General features: G+C 38.8%; 3 protein-coding genes across 3 annotated transcripts; 1 reads left to right on the forward strand and 2 right to left on the reverse strand.

Annotated features, from left to right (window-relative positions):
- Positions 1-922: 922 nt before the first annotated feature.
- Positions 923-1,885, reverse strand: LOC149278003 (olfactory receptor 13G1-like). Its single transcript, XM_089502497.1, has one exon. The coding sequence runs from the start codon at positions 1,883-1,885 to the stop codon at positions 923-925; it is 963 nt and encodes a 320-aa protein (XP_089358623.1).
- Positions 1,886-7,399: 5,514 nt separating this feature from the next.
- LOC149278004 (olfactory receptor 13G1-like) lies at positions 7,400-8,356 on the reverse strand. The gene has a single exon (XM_089502499.1). The coding sequence runs from the start codon at positions 8,354-8,356 to the stop codon at positions 7,400-7,402; it is 957 nt and encodes a 318-aa protein (XP_089358625.1).
- Positions 8,357-15,415: 7,059 nt separating this feature from the next.
- On the forward strand, positions 15,416-16,348 carry LOC149278005 (olfactory receptor 5V1-like). Its single transcript, XM_089502500.1, has one exon. The coding sequence runs from the start codon at positions 15,416-15,418 to the stop codon at positions 16,346-16,348; it is 933 nt and encodes a 310-aa protein (XP_089358626.1).
- The last annotated feature ends 6,876 nt before the right edge of the window (positions 16,349-23,224 follow it).

Below are 23,224 nucleotides of genomic sequence, written 5' to 3' on the forward strand. Positions count from 1 at the left end.
AACAAACAAACAGAAAACTACCAAAGTGAAAAATGCTAATTAGTATTCATTGACCCAAATACCAGGCATAGATCACAGGTCACACACCCCAAAGGCCAGCCCTGGCACCCAGATTGCATCCACGGGACTTGTCCAAGTACCCAGATTGCACTCGTAGGACTTGTCCAACATTCAGATTGCACTCACAGGACTTTCCCAGCACCCAGATTGCATCCACAGGACTTGCTCTGCACCCAAACTGCACTCATTGGACTTGCCGCAGCACCGAGATTGCATCCACAGGACATGCTCAGCACTCAAGTTACATCCAAACCACTTGCCCAGCACCCAGGTTGTATTCACAGGATTTCCCCAGCACTCAGATTGCACACATAGGACTTGGCGCAGTACCCATATTGCACTAATAGGACTTGCCCAGCTCCCAGATTGCATCCCCAGGACTTGTTCAGGAACCAAATTACATCTAAACGACTTGCCCAGCACCCAGATTGCAGTCAAAGGACTTGCCGAGCACCCAGATTGCATTTTTACTCCTCATTATCTCTCCCCTATATGTTTCTGTTTATTTATTTCAATATTCTCCACCTCCTCCCCCCTTTTCTCACTCTCACTCTCAATCTACCTTTCCTCTCTATCTACCCTCTCCCCACTTAACTAACCTTACTGAAGTCCTATGGTGGGAGAAAGACGCCTTGCATTCCAGCCACTATGTGGTGGCAGGGAGTGAAGGAGACAGAGCGGCGCCAAGTAGTGAGAAATAGTGGTACCACTGGACCCCATGGTTCATTCTTTCTTTAAATAATCCTGTAATTAACACTATGTTTGGTTTGTAGACCCAATAATTTAACTGTAACACCCCACAGCACATGAAGGTTTCACTAGTACAGATATAACATTTAATGTCATGAACATACATGTAATGTCATTTTACATTACAGGTGCATGTTGAGGTCTTGGTTTTGTACAACCTCTTGATAACTCTTCTGAACGCTTCTTTAACCTCCTTATTTCTAAGGCTATAAATGATAGGGTTCAGAGTGGGTGTAATCACAGCATAGAGTGTCGACACTATTTTATCTTTGTCCAGTGACAGACTGGACCTTGGACGAATGTAAGTAAAAATAACTGCACCATAATACATGGACACTATTGTAATGTGTGAGGCACATGTGGAGAAGGCCTTGCGCTTCCCTTCTGCAGAACGTATCTTCAGTATGGTGTTAATGATAAAGACGTAAGATAGGCAGGTAAAAAGAAAGCAGCACATTCCAAGGATGACATCAGCGGTAAACACAAAAATTTCATTGAAATAGGTGTCAGCGCATGCCAATTTCAGCAGTGGCATTATCTCACAAAAGAAATGGTTTATCTTATTATCAGCACAATAGGGAAGTCGAAAGGTACAGTAGGTATGTGTCATAGAATTAAGGGAACCAATAACAGAGATGGTGATTGCTATGTTGATACATACACTCCGACTTATAATAGTAGCATATCGCAATGGATTTCTAATTGCAATATATCGGTCATAGGCCATTACCATAAGCAGTAAAAGCTCTACACTCACTGGCCAAGTAAAGAAGAAGAGCTGCATAACACATCCATAATATGAGATAACTTTGGATTTTATGACATAGCTGGTAAGCATCTTTGGTAAAACAGCTGAGGTACAACAAATGTCAAGCAAAGATAAAAACCCTAGAAAGAAATACATGGGGGTGTTGAGTCCTTCATCAATACTTGTAAGAATAAGAATGATAAGATTACCGATTAAGGCAACTGTGTAGATGAATAAAAAGAGAACAAAAATGAAAGCATCAAGTTCTGGACGAGTCGACAGTCCTAAGATAATAAATTCAGATACAATGGACACATTGGCCTTCATGCTGACTCTCAAGTATCTTTACTCTAGATAAGAGAAAGGATGGTTAGAATCAATTATTTTCTCAAAACAAACATGGTAAAAATACTTCTTTAGATTACTTTACACAGGCAGTGGATATATTTGTTTGATGATGGATGATTACTTTTCCCATCTAATTTACACTTGTAAATATGACCCTAAATAAATTCAGATAGCTGGTAAAATACTTTCTTCAGTGATTTAGTCAATGTAAGGGGTAGTGAAAGCGGTCCATACATCATTGCAACTAATATTTTACAGTGTTATTTTGAAGATTGTAAGCTTTACAGAGCATAAAGATTTGTGGGTATAATTGTAGAGGTTATTTTGATATTAAAAGTAGTTTTCTTAATATACAACATCTGCAGCCAGTCTTACATAGTTTCATTTTAGTAGTAGTATCATGAGAAATATGACAAAACTTCAGTAATGATAACAATAATTTGGATGCAGTTTATAAATAAATGGCAATGTTCTAATATTTTAATATAATATTATTCTAATATTTTGTACTTTCAAATTTAAGTTTTTTTCTCTGTATAACAAATGTTAACATTTTATTCCTAAAGTTTTTGTTGTTGTGACAATAAAGTTGTCTGCATTAGCTATTAGACAAGTATATGTATATATATATATATATATATATATATATATATATATATATATATATATATATATACATACAAGACAAAGACAAAATATTTATTTTATATTTGTATATTTGAGCTATCTTTTTATATTTAAAAATGTAAAAAGAAGTGTAAATCTTATTTTATATTGCAATCTTATCTCTAACATCAGGTAGAGGAATAGGAATAGAAATCAAAGTTTTTTTGTAATGATAAGAAAGTACAATTAATTATAAATTACAAAGTACAATTAATATACAAAGTTAACTTTTAGACAAAAAGTAATAACCTGAAAAAATCTGGTTTTCAGGATCTCTTCAAAAAACACTTTGAGAGCTGATCCCACCAAAAATGCATTGGTCCACTTGTAGTAATGTTAAAACATTCTGAAAAACAGCAACACTGGAGCAAAAAAAAGGATTTTGAAAAACAGATAACCACTCCACTTTATCTTACAATTTTAAATATTGACTAGCAGCATTGCAATAAACCACAAATTAAGGTGGATATATATTTTAGGCAGGGTAAAGCAAATCCTTCAGGAATTTGTGGTAGGGGAAAAGGGAAGACTGTGCATACATTTCCACAACAGACCTTTTAAAATATAATTATAATAATGTTTCACAGTGGGCCAGTTGATTTTTCCAAACACCAAAGAGATAGATTCTCCAAAATGTAAAATTACCTAATATAAACATTTAACCCCTTAAGGACAATGGGCGGTCCCTAAACCCATTGAAAACAATGCATTTTGAGCCCGTAAATGTAGGGGCTTTGTCATTAAAGGGTTAATTATTTCCCAAAAATAACTAGTATTATATTTTATAAATGAAAAACATTGTCTGCATGTGATATTATCCTAATAGCTATTTCCTTTACAATCAAAGTTTCACCATTTTAAATGCTAATTAATTCAATAATTTTGTGAATTGTAGTATATGATATGTACGTTATTATTCAACTCACAGCAGCTAGCACCCTCATTAACCAATGGCAGCCAGACACTTCCCCTCCTCTTTCAACACCATAAACCTGGGGAGTATAGGGTCTAAGTATAATCCCCCTCAATGCTATATAGTTAGGAAAACAATGGAAAAATCCTTACCTCAGCCCCATTGCCTACCTTTGTTGGCTAAGTAGAGGGAATTCCTAGTGCGAGGTAAATGCTAGTTACCCATTTATAGGAAAATGTATATGACCATGGTAGCAGTAGTAGCTAACAGACCATCATGTACCTTTGTAAGACGAGAACTTTAGTTTACAATAACTGGGGTGTTAAAGATTAGCCACAACTAACCCAATCTAGATTGTAAGCTCACAAGAGCAGGACCCTCTTCTTCTTTTGCACCAGTTTGTTATTGTGTGTGATTTTAAATTATTTTACTGACTCTCTTTTAACAGTACTATGGAATGTAATGTAATTGTGTTCAGCCAGTAACGACAATTCCCATGAAGTTCCTACTATTGCTGGCCTAATATCATGGGAGTTGCAGTCAAAAAAAAGTTAATGTTGTGTTGTGAAGCATAGCATTCTGAGGTATTACGAAAAAGAGGGTAGTTAGAGTGTAGTAAAATAAATGCTTGAACCCAATGTATGATACATGGTAGTTTCCAGCAGTTGTGGTAACATTCAAAATGTTTTTATTACTTTTGTCATAATGTCCGGCCAAAGAAATGGATGGCTGAGAATTATGAGATGTGCGTTTCACAGCAGTTGCATTGCCACTCCATAAAGACATAAAACTTAGCATTTGACACTCCAGTTTTATTCACTTTTCCATGATGCTTAACATACCAGACTGGACAAGAGTCATGGGAGCATTAACTAACCCTAGCTGCAATACATGTTTGAAATAAAACTACCTTCTGTCTTAAGCCAGCAAACTACGTCTCTGCCCAGGTAGGTGTCTATGACGAAGCAGCTACCAGAATGAAGGGAAGTAGACAGCTAGAAAAAACAGAGGAACAGACCAGACCAAACCACTCTGACAGGTGTTTTTCTGCCTTTATGTCTAATAACCTACACTGTTTCTCCCGCCATTACCGCAGCTCCAGTGGGCCTCTTTTGAATTTCAAGGGAACGGCCAAGTGCCCCCTCTTGTCAACCATCCATGCATACCGCATATACTGATGAATTACTAAGTAGGCCTTTGGAGAGACATTAATCTCATTTGTGGCTTATGTTCCCCCCACCCCTGCCTACCTTCTACTAGGTACAAATGGGGATTGAATCCATCCAAGCATCATGTGGGAAATGCTCCTGAGCCCTCATCAGGGAAAGGGCCATCAAGAAAAATAAAACAAAAAAAAGGTAGGTGTTGCCTCTGAACAAAGTTATACCGTATTGGCTCGGATATAGGCCGCCCCCGTATATAGGCCGCACCCTAAAAGTTTGGTGCTTTTTTAAAGAAAACGTTTTTTTCTTTAAATAAGCACCAAAAAAACATGCTGCCACTCTGTGTCCCCCCGAGATATGCTGCCACTGTCCTCCCCCCCCGAGATATGTTGCCACTGTCCTCCTCCTCCCCCCCCGAGATATGCTGCCACTGTCCACCTCCTCCCCCCCGAGATATGCTGCCACTCTGCCCCCACCCGACTTACCAGAGCAGACTCCCGGGTGTCTTGCGGGGCCGGCGGGGGACATCTACGCAATACGCGTATACAACTTCCGGTGCCGGCACTCAGCGGATGTGCCGGCACCGGAAGTTGTATACGCGTATTGCGTAGATGTCCCCCGCCGGCCCCGCAAGACACCCGGGAGTCTGCTCTGGTAAGTCTTGGGGGCAGAGGTAAAACGCATCGTGCGGACGGTCACCGGCTGCAGCGATGCGGGTAAACAACCTCCGCTGCCGGGACATCTGCACGATGTGCTTTAACACCGCGTGGGAATTCTCGGCAAGGGAGATTGTTAAAGCACATCGTGCAGACGTGCCGGCAGCGGAGGCTGTTTACCCGCATCGCTTAGACAACCTCCCGTGCCGCCCCCCCCTGTGAAAAGTGCTGGCAGGGGAGACTGTCTGAGCGTATAGGAGAGTAGGATACAGGTCCCCTGCACCGCTGCGGGGGATCTGTATCCTAACCCCGCTGCCTGTCCGGCGCCCGGGACTGCATGTCCCGGGACGTCGGGCGCTAGACCCCGAATATAGGCCTATATTCGAGCCAATACGGTATATACAGTATATATATTCGTACACTACTAGCCTAAAGTGGTTAGCAGATGCATTGCATCCTCCAATGACTTGAATGACTTGTCTATTAAACTACTTTATGTCAATGGGGCCCCTTTCAAATCAACGGATGCAGTATATTGTCCAACTACTGCAGGCCGCTGGTACATGGGAGTAAATATAAGTATTTAAAGAAACTGTGCTACTGGGTACAGAGAGGATTTTTGTATTTTTTGTCTGGCTTTTTAAAAATTATTTTATTGTTGTACATGATGGACTTCCATGGGCTGATGAGGACTTGAGGGCATTGTTTGACTATGCTGGATGGATCCTTAAGAGTAAAGTGAACATGTTTTTCCCCAAAGGTTGCACAACATAGTAATTTAATTCTATCGGTTTTAATATATATATTTCCTAACTATGTGAATATTGCTCATTGCGAAAAAAAAATATGAAAAGATAACTGTAGACTTACATGGAGAACTGGAGATAAATCCAAAGCTCTTAACCCTGGAATCTGGAAACAAATGTTCAGGCCTAACTATTCCTTTATAAGTCAGTCTCACTTTCACCAGTACCTACGTTATAAATAGATAGTCCTAGTTTCACAAATACCTGCCTACATTAGTAGGCCCATCTGTCACGGCACAGTGTACAGAGGAGACACCGAAGTCAGGTAGGACTGGCAAAGGATGGTCCAGAGAGCAGTGGTCAGGATACCGGAGAGCAGGATCGTCGTAGGAATAGCCGAGGTCAGGATACCGGAGAGCAGGATAGTCGTGGAATAAGCCGAGGTCAAATAACAGGAAACAATCAGGAACACGTACTGGGAAGGCACCACCGAGATAGGCACGACCATCAGAAGGCAATGTCTCAGAGTTAGGAAGTCTCTTAAATAGGCACAGGGAATTAGGCACTAATTGGAGATTTCCTGCCAGATATTCAAAGGGCCGTTACGTCACTTCCTGCGCGGCCATCTTGTGTTTGGCGATTGCGTAGTCTCCCAATATAAGTTTAGGTAGTACCTGCAGGCGCCACTAGGTGGCTGCTGGGAACGCATTGTGGAGGTAGGCGGTCTCCCTCTTCCTCGCGGCGGCTGCGGCTGCTGTGGCTGCTGTGTAGAAGCGGGGGTTCTCCCCCTTCGTCGGGGCTGCTGCGGCTGGAGCTGCCGTGCAGAGACGGGGGGTCTCCCCCTTCTTCGCGGCGGCTGCGGCTGGAGCTGCCATGCAGAGGCGGGGGGTCTCCCCCTTCTTCGCGGCGGCTGCGGCTGGAGCTGCCGTGCAGAGGCAGGGGGTCTTCCCCTTCTTCGCGGCGGCTGCTGCTGCTGCTGGTCCGAAGCGGGGGGTCTCCCTCTTCTTCGCGGCAGCTGTGGCTGCCGGACCGAAGTGGGGGGTCTCCCCCTACCTCGCGGCGGCTGTGGTTGCTGACCGGAGCAAATACCTATATCTGTGTAAAAATCTTAACAAGTTGGGTGATACATAACTATATTTATTAGATTTTTTTGGAGTTTATTTTTTGTGAGTATTTAAACTGCAGATTTTTTGTTGTGTTATTTATCTTTGGAGAAGGGGCTTATTTAATTTTAAATTCATGTTAAATTAGAGTAATATATGTTTTAAAAAGACAATCATTTAAACTGTAACATCACATACTATAGTATCCAAGTAGGTTTCAGTAAGACACATATGATAATTGTCATGTTACATTACAGGTGCATGTTGGGCTTTGTTGTGTACCAATCTTTTGATAACTCTTCTAAATGCATCTTTAACCTCCTTATTTCTAAGGCTGTATATGATAGGGTTTAGAGTGGGCGTAATCACAGCATAGAGTGCTGACACTATTTTATCTTTGTCCAGTGACAGATTGGACCTTGGACGAATGTAAGTGAAAATAACTGCACCATAATACATGGACACTATTGTAATGTGTGAGGCACATGTGGAGAAGGCCTTGCGCTTCCCTTCTGCAGAACGTATCTTCATTATAGTGTTGATGATGAAGACATAAGATAGGCATGTAAGAAGAAAGCAGCACATTCCAAGGATGACATCAGCGGTAAACACTACAATTTCATTGAAATAGGTGTCAGCACATGCCAATTTCAGCAATGGCATTATCTCACAAAAGAAGTGGTTTATCTTATTATCAGCACAATAGGGAAGTCGGAAGGTACAATATGTATGTGTCATAGAATTAAGGGAACCAATAACAGTAATGGTGACTGCTATCTTAATACAGGCACTGCGATTTATAATAGTAGCATATCGCAATGGATTTCCAATTGCAATATACCGATCATAGGCCATCACAGTAAGCAGTAAAAGTTCTACACCCATTGGCCAAGTAAAAAAGAAGAGCTGTGCAACACATCCATTAAATGAGATGACTTTGGATTTTGAGACATAACCAGTAAGCATCTTTGGTAAAATTGCTGATGTACAACAAATGTCAAGCAAAGATAAAAGCCCTAGGAAGAAATACATGGGGGTGTTAAGTCCTTGGTCAATACTTGTAAGAATCAAAATGATAAGGTTACCGATTAAGGCAACTGTGTAGATGAATAAAAACAGAACAAACATAAAAGTATCCAGTTCTGGACGAGTCGACAGTCCTAAGATAATAAATTCAGATACAATGGAGACGTTGGCCTTCATGTTGACTTCCAGGTACTGTTCTATAGACAAGTTTTGAGCAATTATGGTTAGAATCAATTCTTTTCTCAATATAATGCAGCTAAAAATATATATTTTCAGAATTCCTTAGAAATGCACTTCTTTGACAATGTGTGATTACTATCCTCATATATCATATATCATATTTTATTCAAATTCAAAAGCTAGCGACATATTTTTTAGAGATTCGATAATCTGTGGCTACAATGCCCTGCTCTTTAAAAAATTAACCTACTCTTTAAAGTTCAAAAGCCTTCAAAATCACATTCCAAAATGTTTGTTGCAATGCAGTATGCCTTTCAGTGTCTAAACAAACAATTTGCAATGTGATTCTGAATGGGTTATAAGCTTTAGAGAGCAAGGTTGTTCTTTATGTAAAGATTTGCAATTGTTTAAAGACTACCTTTATTCCGAAATCTACTTTTGGTTGTTTGCTTTATTTTCATAGATTATTATAAAATATGCTGTTTGCAAATAAAATTAACAGTTTGGAATAATTTTTCCTGTCTGCCATGTTAACTGTGTTTTCCTGCTTAAGCAGCTGTTGCATAGTTTCATTTGAGTAGTGGTATCACAAGAAATATCACAAAGCATACTTATTCAGTAACAACAATACCATTTATGATAAATTTTAATATTTTGTACTTTAAATTGTTCTTTTTTCCTCATAAAACAAATATTAGTGCAGGTCAGCCCATAACTTTCTGAAAACCAAGAAGAGGTAGTTATGTCTATATTAACTATGTTTTCAGCTTCGCTAAAGTTTTTGTTGTTGTGGTCTCATACTTGTCTGTTAATATGTCTGATAATTCACCCTGTTGTGATTTGCTTAAAAAAATACATATTAAACATGTTAATAGTTTATTTTTATCATTTAACAAAATGCAAATGAGTGAACAGAAAAAAACTCTTAATCACATATTTGACAGCATCAATTCTTCTAGGTACATTTGCACAGAGTCTGGGATTTTTTAGCCATATAGTTAGGTGTATCATTAAACAATTATACCAAACTGGTGCTAATGATCATCAATTTAATATGTGGGATGAAACACAATCACTAACTGAAACAGAAACAGCAACAAGACACAAGGTAGTTATCTGCATCAGCAAGGTCTCTTCCAGGCAGAAATTTTAAGGACAGGGGCTTCCAGATGGCATGGCCAAGCTTTTGAAGAAGCAAAGAGAACTGGACAATATTTTTGATCATAGATGCAGTGGTTGGCCAAAGAAACTTAGTGCAGCAGATGAAAGACACATCTTGCTTACTTCCTTTCGCAATCTAAAGATGTCCATGAGCTTATCATTGGCAGAAAACAGTGGGACCCTGGTAAAATTGTCTACGGGTAAAATTGCCCAGAGAAGTCTGGTCAGAAGTGGTCTTCATAGAAGACCTGAGGCTAAAAAGCAATACCTCTGACCTGAAAACAAAGCCAAGTGACTCAACTATTAACAAAAACAAAAGAACTGGGGAGCAAAAAAATATCAGCAGGCACTCTGGACTGGCAAGTCAAAATATTTAGCTATAGCAGAAGACAGTTTGTTCACCAAAAAGCTGGAAAGTGGTACAAGGAAGAGTGTTTGAAGGCAACAGTGAAGTATGGTGGAGGTTGTGGACTTGGTCAGAATTATAGTCTCTTCAATGCTGAGAAGTACAGAGCAGATACTTATTCATCATGCATTACCATCAGGGAGGCATCTGATTGGCCCCAAATTTATTGTGCAGTATGACAATGACCCCAAACATACAGCCAAAGTCATTTGGAACAATGAGCCCTCCAAATGATGGTGTAGCCCCAGAGCTGTGATCTCAACTTCATCAAGTCTGTGTGGGATTACACGAAGAGAGGAAAGCAACAGAGGCTGCCTTAATCCACAAAATAAATTTGGTTAGTCCTCCAAGATGTTCAGAACAATATACCTTAAAAAATTGTGTGCAAGTGTACTTAGAAGAATTGATGCTGCTTTCAAGGCAAAAAGTGGTCACACAATATTGATTAGATTTAGATTTTTCTACTGTTCACTCACTTTGCATTTTATAAAATGATAAAAATAAACAGTATTTTTTCAGACCTATCTAAAACCTTTGCACACTAATATAAAGTATAACAAAACATCAAGATTGCTATGACTGAGACACACCAGAATAAAGAAATCTTTTTGAAAACCAGTTTACCTCTCCATTTTAACTTACCATTTTAAATGTGCAGTTGCGGCATTGCAATGAACCAAGAATTGATGAGAATATATTTCAAGCAGGGTAAAGCAAGTCCTTCAGGATTTTGTGGCTAGGGAAATTGGAAGGTTGTGCATATAGCTCCACAAAATGCCATTTAAAATGTAATTAAAAATAATGGTTCACAGTGGGTCAGTTCATGCTTGCAAACCCATTCCCTAACCATCAATTTAATGAAATAAATGGGAAACATTCTTCTCAACAATGGAAGTTTCACCAGATTAAATGCTTATTAATTATAGACCTCTAACTTGTCAATGGCACCCAAGGTGATGTGTGCCAAATTAGGGGATCAGAGGGGCAATGGTTAATCTAAGAATTTATTTGGCGAAATTCTCAAAGGATGCACTACATCCCCTATTGACTCGAATGGGCCATATTAAGTTCCACAGACCCCAATAAATTCAATTGGGCCTATTCATGTCAATGGCAGATATAATAGATCCTCCCCCTACTTAGGTCTGTGGGAGTAAAAATAAGTATATATAGTGTCTCTGCCACTGGGTGTGGAGAGGATTTTTTTGTATTTCTTTTCTTGCCTGCCATTTTAAAGACCTTTTTATTGTAAATGACCCCTTTGTCATTGTGATGGGACGTTCTGTACCTCGACTGAATACACCCATCAAATTGTGCTTACATCGGTCCGAGACTTTGGCGATTAACCCCCTCAGCGCTATATAAAACTAGCACTGGTGAGACGAAGTGGGAAAGCAATATAATGAAGCCGTGCTGTCGCAGTGGCTAGCTGGAGTATAGCTATACAGCGCTGATACTGCCCTGAAAAGGACAATAAGTCATCATTGCAGCCCACCCCACTCATCAGACAAAACCAATGTTGATTTGGAAAACAAGAACACTTTATTGAGGAAACTTAAACACTGCTTTATCAGGGAAGAGGCATAATCAACCAAACAATGCCCTGTTCAGACAGCCTGGTGCCACAATCCGACCACCAAGCACAGTAATGCCTGCATAACTCCAAGTGACTGCTTTCATGTGATCCAGAGGGAGTGGTTTTGATACCGGGGTATCTATGGATAACACTAGATTATTCAGTCCAAAAAGCGACGTGATATGTGGTTGTGACCCCAAGCAACAGCAGTTTGAAGGTTCCCTGGGACTGTCCTCAATGCAACTGGGCAGAGGCTCCACAGCCACGGTTGCTGAACCCCGGTCTAACAACCTGAATTTCCTAGTGAGCTCCCTCTCCCAATCACTCCTCATTAGTACCCCACCACTCGTTTGGCAAATATACAAAAGGGGCGCTCTGGAAGTCCGAAAGATTTAAAGTCAGAAGGCACTCCTATGGATCCCAGCCACTAAACAGTTCCAGAGCATTATAGCTATGACAGGCACAGGGCAAGAGAAACATTGATCCAACAAGACTGGTAACATAAGGGTGTGATTATACTCCTGTGGAAAAAGTGGAATAGGACCAACATCAAAACAAGGTAAACAGTCCTCTGCAGCCCTAGTTCAGTGACAAGCATTATTTGACTATGCTGGATGGGCCCTTCAAGTGTAAGTGAAAATGTTTCTTCCCCACAGCTTGTACCAACAGATGACGAATAGTGAACACATATGGCTTGGATACCAATGTGGAAAGATTTGAGGAAAGAGAGGCAAAAATGCCCTAGGGTTTTTAATTATTTTTAAAGGTTCAGGATGCCAGGTTTCTGATGAAAACTGAATAGTAGCTAGAAGAGGATGTGGGTTTTAGGGAAAGCTTCTTCAAATGAAAGGAATAAGAACATCTTTAAAAAAGGGAGCGGATGGATGAGGAAAGTGAAAAAGTTGAATAAATGTCAAAGAGAGAGCAGGAGATATGATAGGGTCAATTGGCATTTTAGTGAGGGAGAAGATCACAAACCTGTGTAGGGGCAATATGAATTTAGCAGTTTAGGGAGGTTTCACACTCACTTTGGTTACATACCATATTTGAATAGACGTACACTCAGTGGGAACCAGGAAAGCAGGCAGCTATAAACTAATAATCAATGGTAAACCGTGAGGGATGTTTCCCCACACATAAGACACAGCCACAGTTGGGTCATTACACTAAACTATAAGTACTTGTGATCTGGCTACAAACTCAGCAACAAAATCACATGAGTTGGAGAAAAGAATTCCTAAAGCCATCCAGCATTAGCACTTGATAACAAAATAACTCTCAATTTGCATACACAAGCCTGTAGGAAAGTCAAGATTATGCAAGTGGTACCTCTGTACCACAGCACTAGGGGTGGAGGCAACTGTCAGCCTCTCCTTGGTTAGTAGGTAGTCATGATAACTTCTGTTTTTATTTATTTTTACATGTTTTTCTTGGGGGGAGTGTCGTCCCTTGGGTTGAAAGGTGAACTTTACAAGTTGAAAATAATTTCCAATAGGCATTTGCAACTTAGAAGTTAATGAATTTGACAGATGCCAGCTTTTTGTCAAGTTGTACACAACTCCTGCAGGTGAGTATATGTGAGATGAAAGGTTTTTTTACTAATGTGAATTGGATTCAGTAAATTTCATACTGTTGTTCCCATAGGGTTACTTTGAATATTTTTATTATATCACAAAAAATACAAAATCTCCAGGGCAAGACATGTATTAAAGGCCAGCAACATAACACAGCTTCATTACCAGGATGACCCCAGAGATGAAAGACAAGGTATTATTAAAGCAGTATCTGAAAGGGGAATCATAATGATTTATTTATATATTTGCATTTTAATCTGCATTTAAGTTACAAAAATGTTTCTCTATATTTTGTACAACTAGGAAGCTACCTTTTAAATACTATTTTTATGGCTACTGAGTGTAGAATTGTTATCCTATACCATATTGTCTATACCTTTCAAGAAATGTATGGTTTTATCTTATGGTTTAATTACATCACAAAAATACACTTGCATTTTGTAAATTAGGTTTTGTCGATCTGGATTCTCCACATGGAGAGACTATTTGTACTTCTCACAAATAACTATATGTTTGGTGGTGGTGTTCTTTTACAAATACAGTAGACACAAATTCATAATGATTACGTTTCAGGATTACATGCAGAAGTTCATCAGAAGCCCAGAAGAAGAAGACACAGAAAAAGACACAGAACTGAAATTCTGTGCTGCTAGTCAGGTATCTAGTATGAAAAAGTATTTTGTATATGTTCACATTTGGACACAAACATAGTATTTTAAAGTATTTTGTTATTTATTTAACATACAGCTTGAGTTTTACAAACCTTCCTATTCATCTATAAAACAATATACAAATACAACAATACAATACAAATTGGTATTCAGCAATTGGGAAAAGCAGTTAAAACAAGAGAAAGAGGAGAGCAGTACTGTTTCAAACATGTAATAATTTTACAGTATGTAAAAATATATATATATCTATGATTATTAGCTGAAGCATCCCTTAGATGGTAAAGAATTTTTCCCAACTTAGTTTTTCCCTTTACATTCTTCCATTCCACCCTCTATACATCAATTTTGTTCCCTTATTATATTTTCACTGTTTTCACCCAAGGCCCTTCTTTCTCCATAGTCACTTTTCAAGCCATTTTTGGCTTCTCCTTCTTACTTAAACCAAACTAATGTAAACTTTTGAATCTACATGTGAAATGTAAAGTGAGTCCTTAATGCCACAATTTGAAAGTCTACATAGATTGATTGATAGACAGACAGACAGACAGAACTCCCGAATGCTTCACTGATGGAAACACATCAATTTAATATGGAATTTATGAAAGATGGTAAGGAATGTGTTTTCTTTAAATTTTTGGAATATATGAAATGGAAATAACCAGTGCCCTTCATTTTATATATTTACATTGCAGTTCTGTTATGTTTCCTACCATTCTATGAATAAAAAAGAAAAAAAGAAAATTATCAAGATTAAACAAATAAGTATAACAGGTAGCAGAGTAGAACATGAATGATTAGTTTGAAGGGTTGATTATTGAATGTTCTGTGATCTCATATTTCCAGAATGTATTTTTTTTAAATTTGCGTTTTATACACACTGATAGTGACTGTTATTTGATATTTCAAAAATATCACAGCTTTTATCTATCTTCATTTACTAGAACTGGAAAAAAATGCATTAAATAGTACTTTCCACTCTGGGGAAACTCTCATGACAACATTATTTTTCCAGCATCTGAACTTCTGCCAACATCTGCATCTAACTCAACGATTTTCAACATTTTATTTTCTAGTACTGTGCAACTGTTTGGGTAAACAGGATACAAAATCAACATAAGCTATTGAGATGAGCGGATCTTTTCATGATTTCCTCTACACTGAGGGACTAACAAATGTTTAGTTACCAAGTTTTTCCTTATCATTTTGACACAGCTACTACAATCCTTTACATCTTCAATTATGAACACACCAATTCGCAATTTTGGATTTTTATATTTTTTGCATGAAATTCACTAAGGCGTTGCGTTTATAAATAATTGCCACCTATATTTTTAAGTCGTACTTCATAAAAACTACATATATTCTGCTGCAACTGCACATATTTCAATTCCTGTGGCACAAGATTGTTTAAAATGTTCTGAAAATATAAAACCATGCAGTCATGAAAATATTTATTCTACCAATTAAGTCATCAGTAACTTGCTGTATCATAAACACACAAAACAATTTGATGCTCTAGTTTTTGTGGTATCATTAATCTTTTGTATCAAAAATGTTGTATCCATTTTTGCATATTACAAAGGTGAAAACTGGAAATGTCTAAAGCCCTGTAGAGTGAGTTTGTTTGTCTTCAGCTATTTTGTGGGCCCTTGCAGAAGCCAGAATCAAATGAATGGCAATCAAACAATATTAACAGACTTTCTCCTTTTAGGATTATTTGAAAACCCAGACCTAAAAGTTCTTGCATTTTTCTGCCTCTTTGTTATCTATTTATTGACCTTGGTAGGAAATATAACAATCACCTTAGTAACAAATCTGGATAAAAGTCTGCACACACCCATGTATTTCTTTCTAGGCAACTTGTCTTTCTTAGACATTTGCTACACGTCAACCACCATGCCTAAAATGCTGCAAGTGCTTCTAGCTGAAAGAAAAAGTATCTCGTTTATTAGTTGTGCAATTCAACTATATTTATTTTTTGCTTTTGTGGGCACAGAATGTATTCTTCTTGGTATAATGTCCTATGACCGATTTCTAGCCATTTGCAACCCTCTTAGGTATTCTATCATCATGAGTCACAAAGCCTGCATTTACCTTGCTGGTTTTGCTTGGCTCAGTGGTTTTGTAAATTCGGCAGTCCATTCATTTTTCACTTTCTGTCTACACTTCTGTGGCTCCAATAAGATAAATTACTTTTATTGTGATATACCCCCACTTCTCTCCCTCTCCTGTGACAATACATTTTTAAATGAAATCTTGCTCTGGTCCATAGGCGTTTTCATTGCATGGATGCCCTTCTTCTGCATCATTATATCATACACATATATTATTATAACAATAATCAAAATCAAGTCTTCTGATGGAAGACAGAAAGCTTTTTCTACATGTGCCTCACATCTTACAGTTGTGATTTTATACTATGGTAGCTCCATTTTTAGTTATGTAAGACCTGTTTCTACATACTCTTTGGATAAGATTAAGGTTTTTTCAGTAGTGTATAGTATTGTAACTCCGATGTTGAACCCATTAATATATACCTTGAAAAATCAAGATGTAAAAAATGCAGTGAGACGCCAGTTCATTCATAAGCAACATTTGTAACAGAGCACAATGTTTCTCCATAAATCAGTTGCCCCAGAGAAAACATAAATATTAATGTTATTGTCTATTTTGTATATCGTTGAATGTAATGTTATCTCTCACAGAGTTCACTTCACCTTTGTTATAGTGCTTCAGAATCTGCTGTCACTTTCCAAATGGAATACAATATAATTGTTGTAGGGAAAAACGTCATCTAGGGATTCAAGATCTGATGAAAGCAATTTTTTAAAAATGTAAAAGGCTTCTCCTTCTTATTTTGACCATAAAACCTAACCACTGTGACCCCCCCCCCAAATATTAGTTTGCTACTGCTAGGTAATCTCACTACTACTTTGATGAAGCCTGAGGGAGGGGCGAAATGCGTCTGCTGGTGACATCACATGCTGAGGAGGAGCCTGTTTTCAACTATTTGGTACTGAGTAAGAGTTGCCTGCACAATACACAGACCGTGCATTTTTAATGTTTTCTGCCTTATTTGAGATACTTCCTTTGTGTCTCAATTGTTCAAAGTTAGCATAACATTTTAAGGTTTATAATAAAAGTATATGTTCAAGCTGTACTATGTCCATTTTATTATTTTACATGAATGTACATGAGTATATTATTTTACGTGCTCTTCTGTACCATATTTTAGAAATGGCCCTAAACAAAGGGAATTGTTAATGCTCATGATGACCCCCGTGTGCACTCATCCATGGCTGATTTCTCCCACTCCAATAGAATATGCCAAATAATTAGACTTGGACATTCGTTTCGTATGAATGCGTTTTTTGTGCTGAATTCTACTGTTTTCTCATTCATCTGAGTAAAGAACGAACGAATGCAACAGTGGATGAAAGAAAATGAAAATGAATGTGTACAATAGAAAAATCTTTGTTCATTCTCTTATTAGTTCGGCCGCCATTTTAACTACACTAAGAAGATGAGAATCTTGCCATTTTAAAGGACAACTGTAGCGGGGGAAAAAAATGTTTCTTTAAATCTGTAAAACTCATCTGCTCAGCCTCTCACGTGTAACAATTAACTTTTAACAAATTTCTGGGAATTTCTCTGTTTGCATAACATGTTTAACAGAGAAAATATTATTGTACATATTTATAATATTACATTTATAACACAAGTCCTTTAGGTGCAACACGGGTGTAGGTGCAATGTATGGATGTGCACAGTGGGTGCAGTAGCATGCCCACCATCTTGTAATATGGGTGTAATAGAAAGTGATGTGGGTGCAAAGTAGGTGCAATGGCAAGTGTTTTTTTTTCCTTATGGGTGCAGTGGAACTTCATGTGGGTGTAAAGTGCTTGCAATGGCAAGTCTTTTTTCCCCCCAAAAAAACAAACACTAAAACATTAAAACCTTCTGCCAGCGCCCAAGTCTACAAATAATCTAGCTAATAGCTACCTCTCCTGAGCAATGATTAACCCTTGGATGTCACCCTCTATTTGAGTTGAAAATCACTCCAAAGGGCTTCTCAAAATTCCTGCTATTTCAGTGAGCAGCATTTACTGCTCCAATAAAGACACAGAAGACATTGTAAGAAGACATTATATAGAAGAAATTGTCTGAATTTGTAACATCTTCTGGTGTGGGGTACTCTATCTCTTTTTTTCTATTTGATTTGTAACATCTTCTGGTATGGGGCGCTCTATCTCTTTTTTCAATTTGATTTATCTTTTCTTCTATTCGCAATAAGGGAGGTGATGTATGGTTTTGTTGAGCAGCCAATATATATATATATATATATATATATATATATATATATATATATATATATATATATATATATATAGCACTCTCAAAGGATGGTCAGCACTCCAGGTCTTTAAGTTAACAACTTTTCTTTATTCAAAGTCAAGATGACGTTTCAGTCATTGCTGACTTTCATCAGGACATACATTTCAAATAAAACAAACACATTTTTATAATAAAATAGCAAGAGAACTCGCCAATCTGAAGTGAGTGGGTGTGTGCCGAAATCGGCATGTCAATGCCGTTAGTGCGCATGTGTGTGATAACGCCGCACATACCTGGAAGTGCCCATTTTAAAAGCGTTTAGGAGGCGATCAACGATCACCTCCTAAACTTAAATGGTGTCGCTGGAATGCCTCGATCAGGAGGCATCCAGCGACACCAAACACTTACCTCTTGATGGACTGTGACCGCTCCGGAGAGCGGTCACAGCCGCAGCTGCCGGTGATCTTCGCCATCAGCAAGATGGCGGCGGCCCGGGAAAAAAAATAATAAAGACGAAAAAGTTCGCTAGACTGTCTCCTGACCCTCTCGAGAACTCTGGCTCCACTTGCAGGTTGAATACAGGTACTGCATTCAACCATGCAAGTCAATGGAGCCCAGCTTTCTAATCACAGTGTGATTAGAAAAAAATAAATTAAAAATAAAATAAAATTAATAATCATTAGAAAAAAAAATTGTAAAAAACCAGTAAAATGTAAAAATAATTTCCCTCTGATGTCACTATCAGGGGAACCTTCAAGTTGAAAAAAAATGTTAAAAATGTTTTAAAAAAAGGCAAAAAAAAATTAAAATATATATATAAAAAATATATTTTTGTGAGCAAGTACTAAAATTAGCACATTAGCTTAAAACAATTCTCGCATGGAAACAGTTAAAATACTGGCATATTAAATGCCCATGGGGTGTCTACTTTAAAAAAATGTATGATTTGATGGGGTAAATTGAATTGGCCGGATTCAACAATGTCCCAATTAACACGGGGGGGGGGAAGGATGGCCACACATCTAATTTCCAATTAGAAAAATGCACACGTACCAAATGTGGCCTTTTAGTTCCCCCCAAAAATGACAAACCCATGCATGTGGGGTATCACTGTACTCAGGAGATGTTGCTGAACACATATTGGGGTGTCGTGTGACAGCGGCATATACCAGGAGCTGTAAATTCATACATAAAGTAGGTGTGTGTGAGAAAAATACACACACAAAAATACTACTGCAAACTTTGAAAAAATGCTGGTGGTAAAATGTGTGCATGCAAAGAGTTAAAATACCAGCATTTAAAATACCCTGGGGTGTTTTATGATAGTGACATATACGAGAACTTTTTAATTCATACCTGAAGTAAAATGTGTGTGAAAAAACAAATGCAAAAAAAATGACTACCATAAAGTTTGACAAAGGCTGATGGTAGAATTAGTGCTTGGAAAGGGTTAAAATACTAGCACTTGGAATACCGTGGGCTGTCTAGTTTTCAAAAATATATGACTTGATGGGGTGAATTGCATTGGCCGGCTTCAAAGATACCCGAAATGGCACATGGGGGGAAGAATTACCAGATTTGGAAAAAAAGGCTTTGAAATAGCAAAACGCTACCTGTACTTTTTGCCCCATAATGTGTAGAAAAAAGCAAAAAAACATAAAAACATTGGGTATTTCTAAACTCAGGTTTTTTCATTACCTTTTATAGATGAGTAAAAGATTTTTCAACTAAAAGTTATAAACAGTCATTTTTTTCTAAATTTTTCACCATATTTTATACTTTTTTTAATAGTAAATAATATGATACAATCAAAACATTCACTATTGTATTTTAATCTCATATATGTCATATACTTTCCCATACCCTTAGAAGTAAGACACTGATGTGAAGGTTGACATATGCAGCAGTGTGGTTGTTTGTAACAATAATGCAAAAGAGCATAGTGGTGGTGTAACCCACCACAGTGACTGGAGCGAAAAGGCAAATAAAGAGATATAGCTAACCCCTTTGGGGTTAAAAACAAATACAAATACAAATAATAGTGCAACCCGTGTGCAATAAAAATGAATGCAATAAAAGTAATGGGCTAGAACACTCACATGAGTGGAGCCAATATGACTGGCTCCAATCGAAATCGCTATTTGTGATTTGGGATCACGCACTCATCTGTTGGTGAAGATCTAATCCAGAGCCCCCACCCGGGCTCTGGTGTGGATTACGCTGTGCAGCAAATCCCCTTTAACACTAGCGTAAATATAGATAGCAGCAGAAAAAAATAATGGATCCAGTAGGGGATGAATCTTTAAATGGTACTGTGCAAAACTGAGAAATATGTGCAAAGGATGCAGTATGTGCCAGTAATGCCAAATGTGCAAAATATGCAAACTGCAGTATTTATTTTAAACACAATATAACAAATAAAAACACATAATCCAAATGCAGTACTCAAGTGAAAAATAGCCCCCCCTGTGATCCTCCAATAACACGTTTTCGCCTTGGAGCTTTCTCAAATCAGCCCTGCTGTCTTGCTGCTCCAGCATATTAAAAACAGTGTTGAATATGGACAAACTTTTCTATATAAACTGTCCAGAGGCGTATCTACTGAAAATAGCGCCTATGGCAAGCACTGAAATTGCGCCCCTGTCCAAATAAAAACCCATTTACTAGCCCCTGCTGCCTATATATATATATATATATATATATATATATATATATATTAGTCCCTGCTGTCGATAGCAGGTATAGATCAACACACAAACCCAGATCAATTGAAATTCACTTGTGATCTCAGCACTGAAGGTATATATCAAATAAACAGAATCAGACATACAAATCCTGTATTTGCAGGTATACAATAATAATATATGAAACGTAGCATCGCAGGTATAGATCAACTGAATAAGACATATTAACCCTGTATTTGCAGGTACACATAAATAATGTATGGAAACATAGCATAGCAGATATGGATCTACAGAATAACACAAAATCCCAGCTTTGCAGGTAAAGATCAATTGGAATTCACATAAAAACACGGCATTAAAGGTATATTTAAAACCCCCTAAATTACAGGCATAGATCACAGGTTGCACACCGCAAAGCCAGCCCTGGCGTCCACACTGCCGACATAGAACCTGACCAGCACCCAGATTACACACATAAGATTTGCCATCTTTGTCCCCAAATAGCCCACCACAAGTCAACTTTGTCCCCAAACAGTCCGGCCAGTGCCATCTTTGTCCCATATACACCCTGCCTGTGCCATCTCGGTCCCCAAGGCTCAAACCTCCTGCTTGTGCCATCTCTGCCCTTCCACAATTATACATCTATGATACACAAACACTTTTACAGTCACTCACTAATTCACACTTTAATTCAGAGAACTCATCCACACATTAACTCATGCTCTCCCTCATTCACTCAATGCATCCACACATTAACTCATGCTCTCCCTCATTCAGACAATACATTCACATATTAACTCATGCTCGCCCTCATTCAGACAACTCATCCACACATTAACTCATGCTCTCTCTCATTCACTCAATGCATCCACACATTAATGCACACTCTTTACTTATATCTACCCCCCTCCCTTATCACTTTTTAACCCCCTCCCTCCCTCATCACTTTTTAACCCACCCCTCCCTTCCTTCCTTATCACTTTTTAACCCACCCCCTCCCTTCCTTCCTTATCACTTTTTAACTCCCTCCCTCCCTTATCACTTTTTAACTCCCTCCCTTCCTTATCACTTTTTAACCCCCTCCCTTCCTTATTACTTTTTAACTCCCTCCCTCCCTTATCACTTTTTAACCCCCTCCCTGCCTCCCTCCCTCCCTTATCACTTTTTAACCCCCTCCCTCCCTGCCTTATCACTTTTTAACCCCCCCTCCCTCCCTGCCTTATCACTTTTTAACCCCCTCCCTCCCTGCCTTATCACTTTTTAACCCCCTCCCTCCCTCCCTCCCTGCCTTATCACTTTTTAACCCCCTCCCTCCCTCCCTCCCTGCCTTATCACTTTTTAACCCCCTCCCTCCCTGCCTTATCACTTTTTAACCCCCTCCCTCCCTGCCTTATCACTTTTTAACCCCCTCCCTGCCTTATCACTTTTTAACCCCCTCCCTCCCTGCCTTATCACTTTTTAACCCCTCTCACCTTGAAGTCCAGCGACGGGAGCACGATGTTGCTGTCTTCCTGCACCGCTCGCTGGTGCCCGCTGCTTCACTGCTGAGCGCCGTAATATGACGTCATATTTCGGCGCCCAGCAGTGAAGCAGCGGGCACCAGCGAGCGGCTTTTAAACACTGATGCGGAGGAGATAGAGGGGCGCCTAGCAACCGCTCAGCGCCCCTCTATCTCCTCCGCATCAGTGTTTAAAAGCCACTCGCTGGTGCCGGCATTTCATGCAGTGCATGAAATGCCGGCACCGGGATGGGGGTAGAGGGCTCGTGGAGGAGAATGAGGGGCGCCGAGCGGTTGCTAGGCGCTCCTCTCTCTCCTCCGCATCAAAAAAAATAAAAATGCCGGTGAGCGGCATTTAAAAGCCGCTCACCGGCGCCCCCCTTGAGATGGCGCCCATGGCACGTGCCATGGCTGCCATACCCTATATATGCCTCTGAAACTGTCTAATAATATCGGATTTAAACATCAGCTGAACATAAAGGAACTCCACCTGGTAGCTCTAATGCAGCAGAGTATATAAGGACAATGAAGAGGAGGAACTGGTATGCATCTGAGGAAGCCTGATTGGGCGAAACGCGTTATGTAAAAAATGATTTTCACAAAAAAAAATGCTATATGATTACAGCCACCGTAAGATGGAAACCAAAATGCAAAAACAACTATTTCATTATTGTCCATTGGGGGGAAAAATCCCTGTAGTATATAAGCAGAGAAATAACTGAACAATGGAACTGATTAATTTTCCCCAAGCATAGTATTTGCATCTTAACCGTATAACATATAAGATGTTTAAATAAAAGAAACTTGGTCACTTGCATTAAATTGGCATACACAGCAAGTAGGTATCTTTTCTCTTTACAGTTATACTTTTATACAAGGAATCATTTTTCTGTTCAGATTCTGTTCAGCCTTGGAAATCTTGAGAGGAAGGTATTAGTAATTTTACTATAAAAAGAAAAT

This window comes from Sceloporus occidentalis, unplaced genomic scaffold (genome assembly GCF_023333645.1).
Source record: "Sceloporus occidentalis isolate IW3139 unplaced genomic scaffold, rSceOcc1.0.p SCAF_204, whole genome shotgun sequence".
Classification (NCBI taxonomy): domain Eukaryota; kingdom Metazoa; phylum Chordata; class Lepidosauria; order Squamata; family Phrynosomatidae; genus Sceloporus; species Sceloporus occidentalis.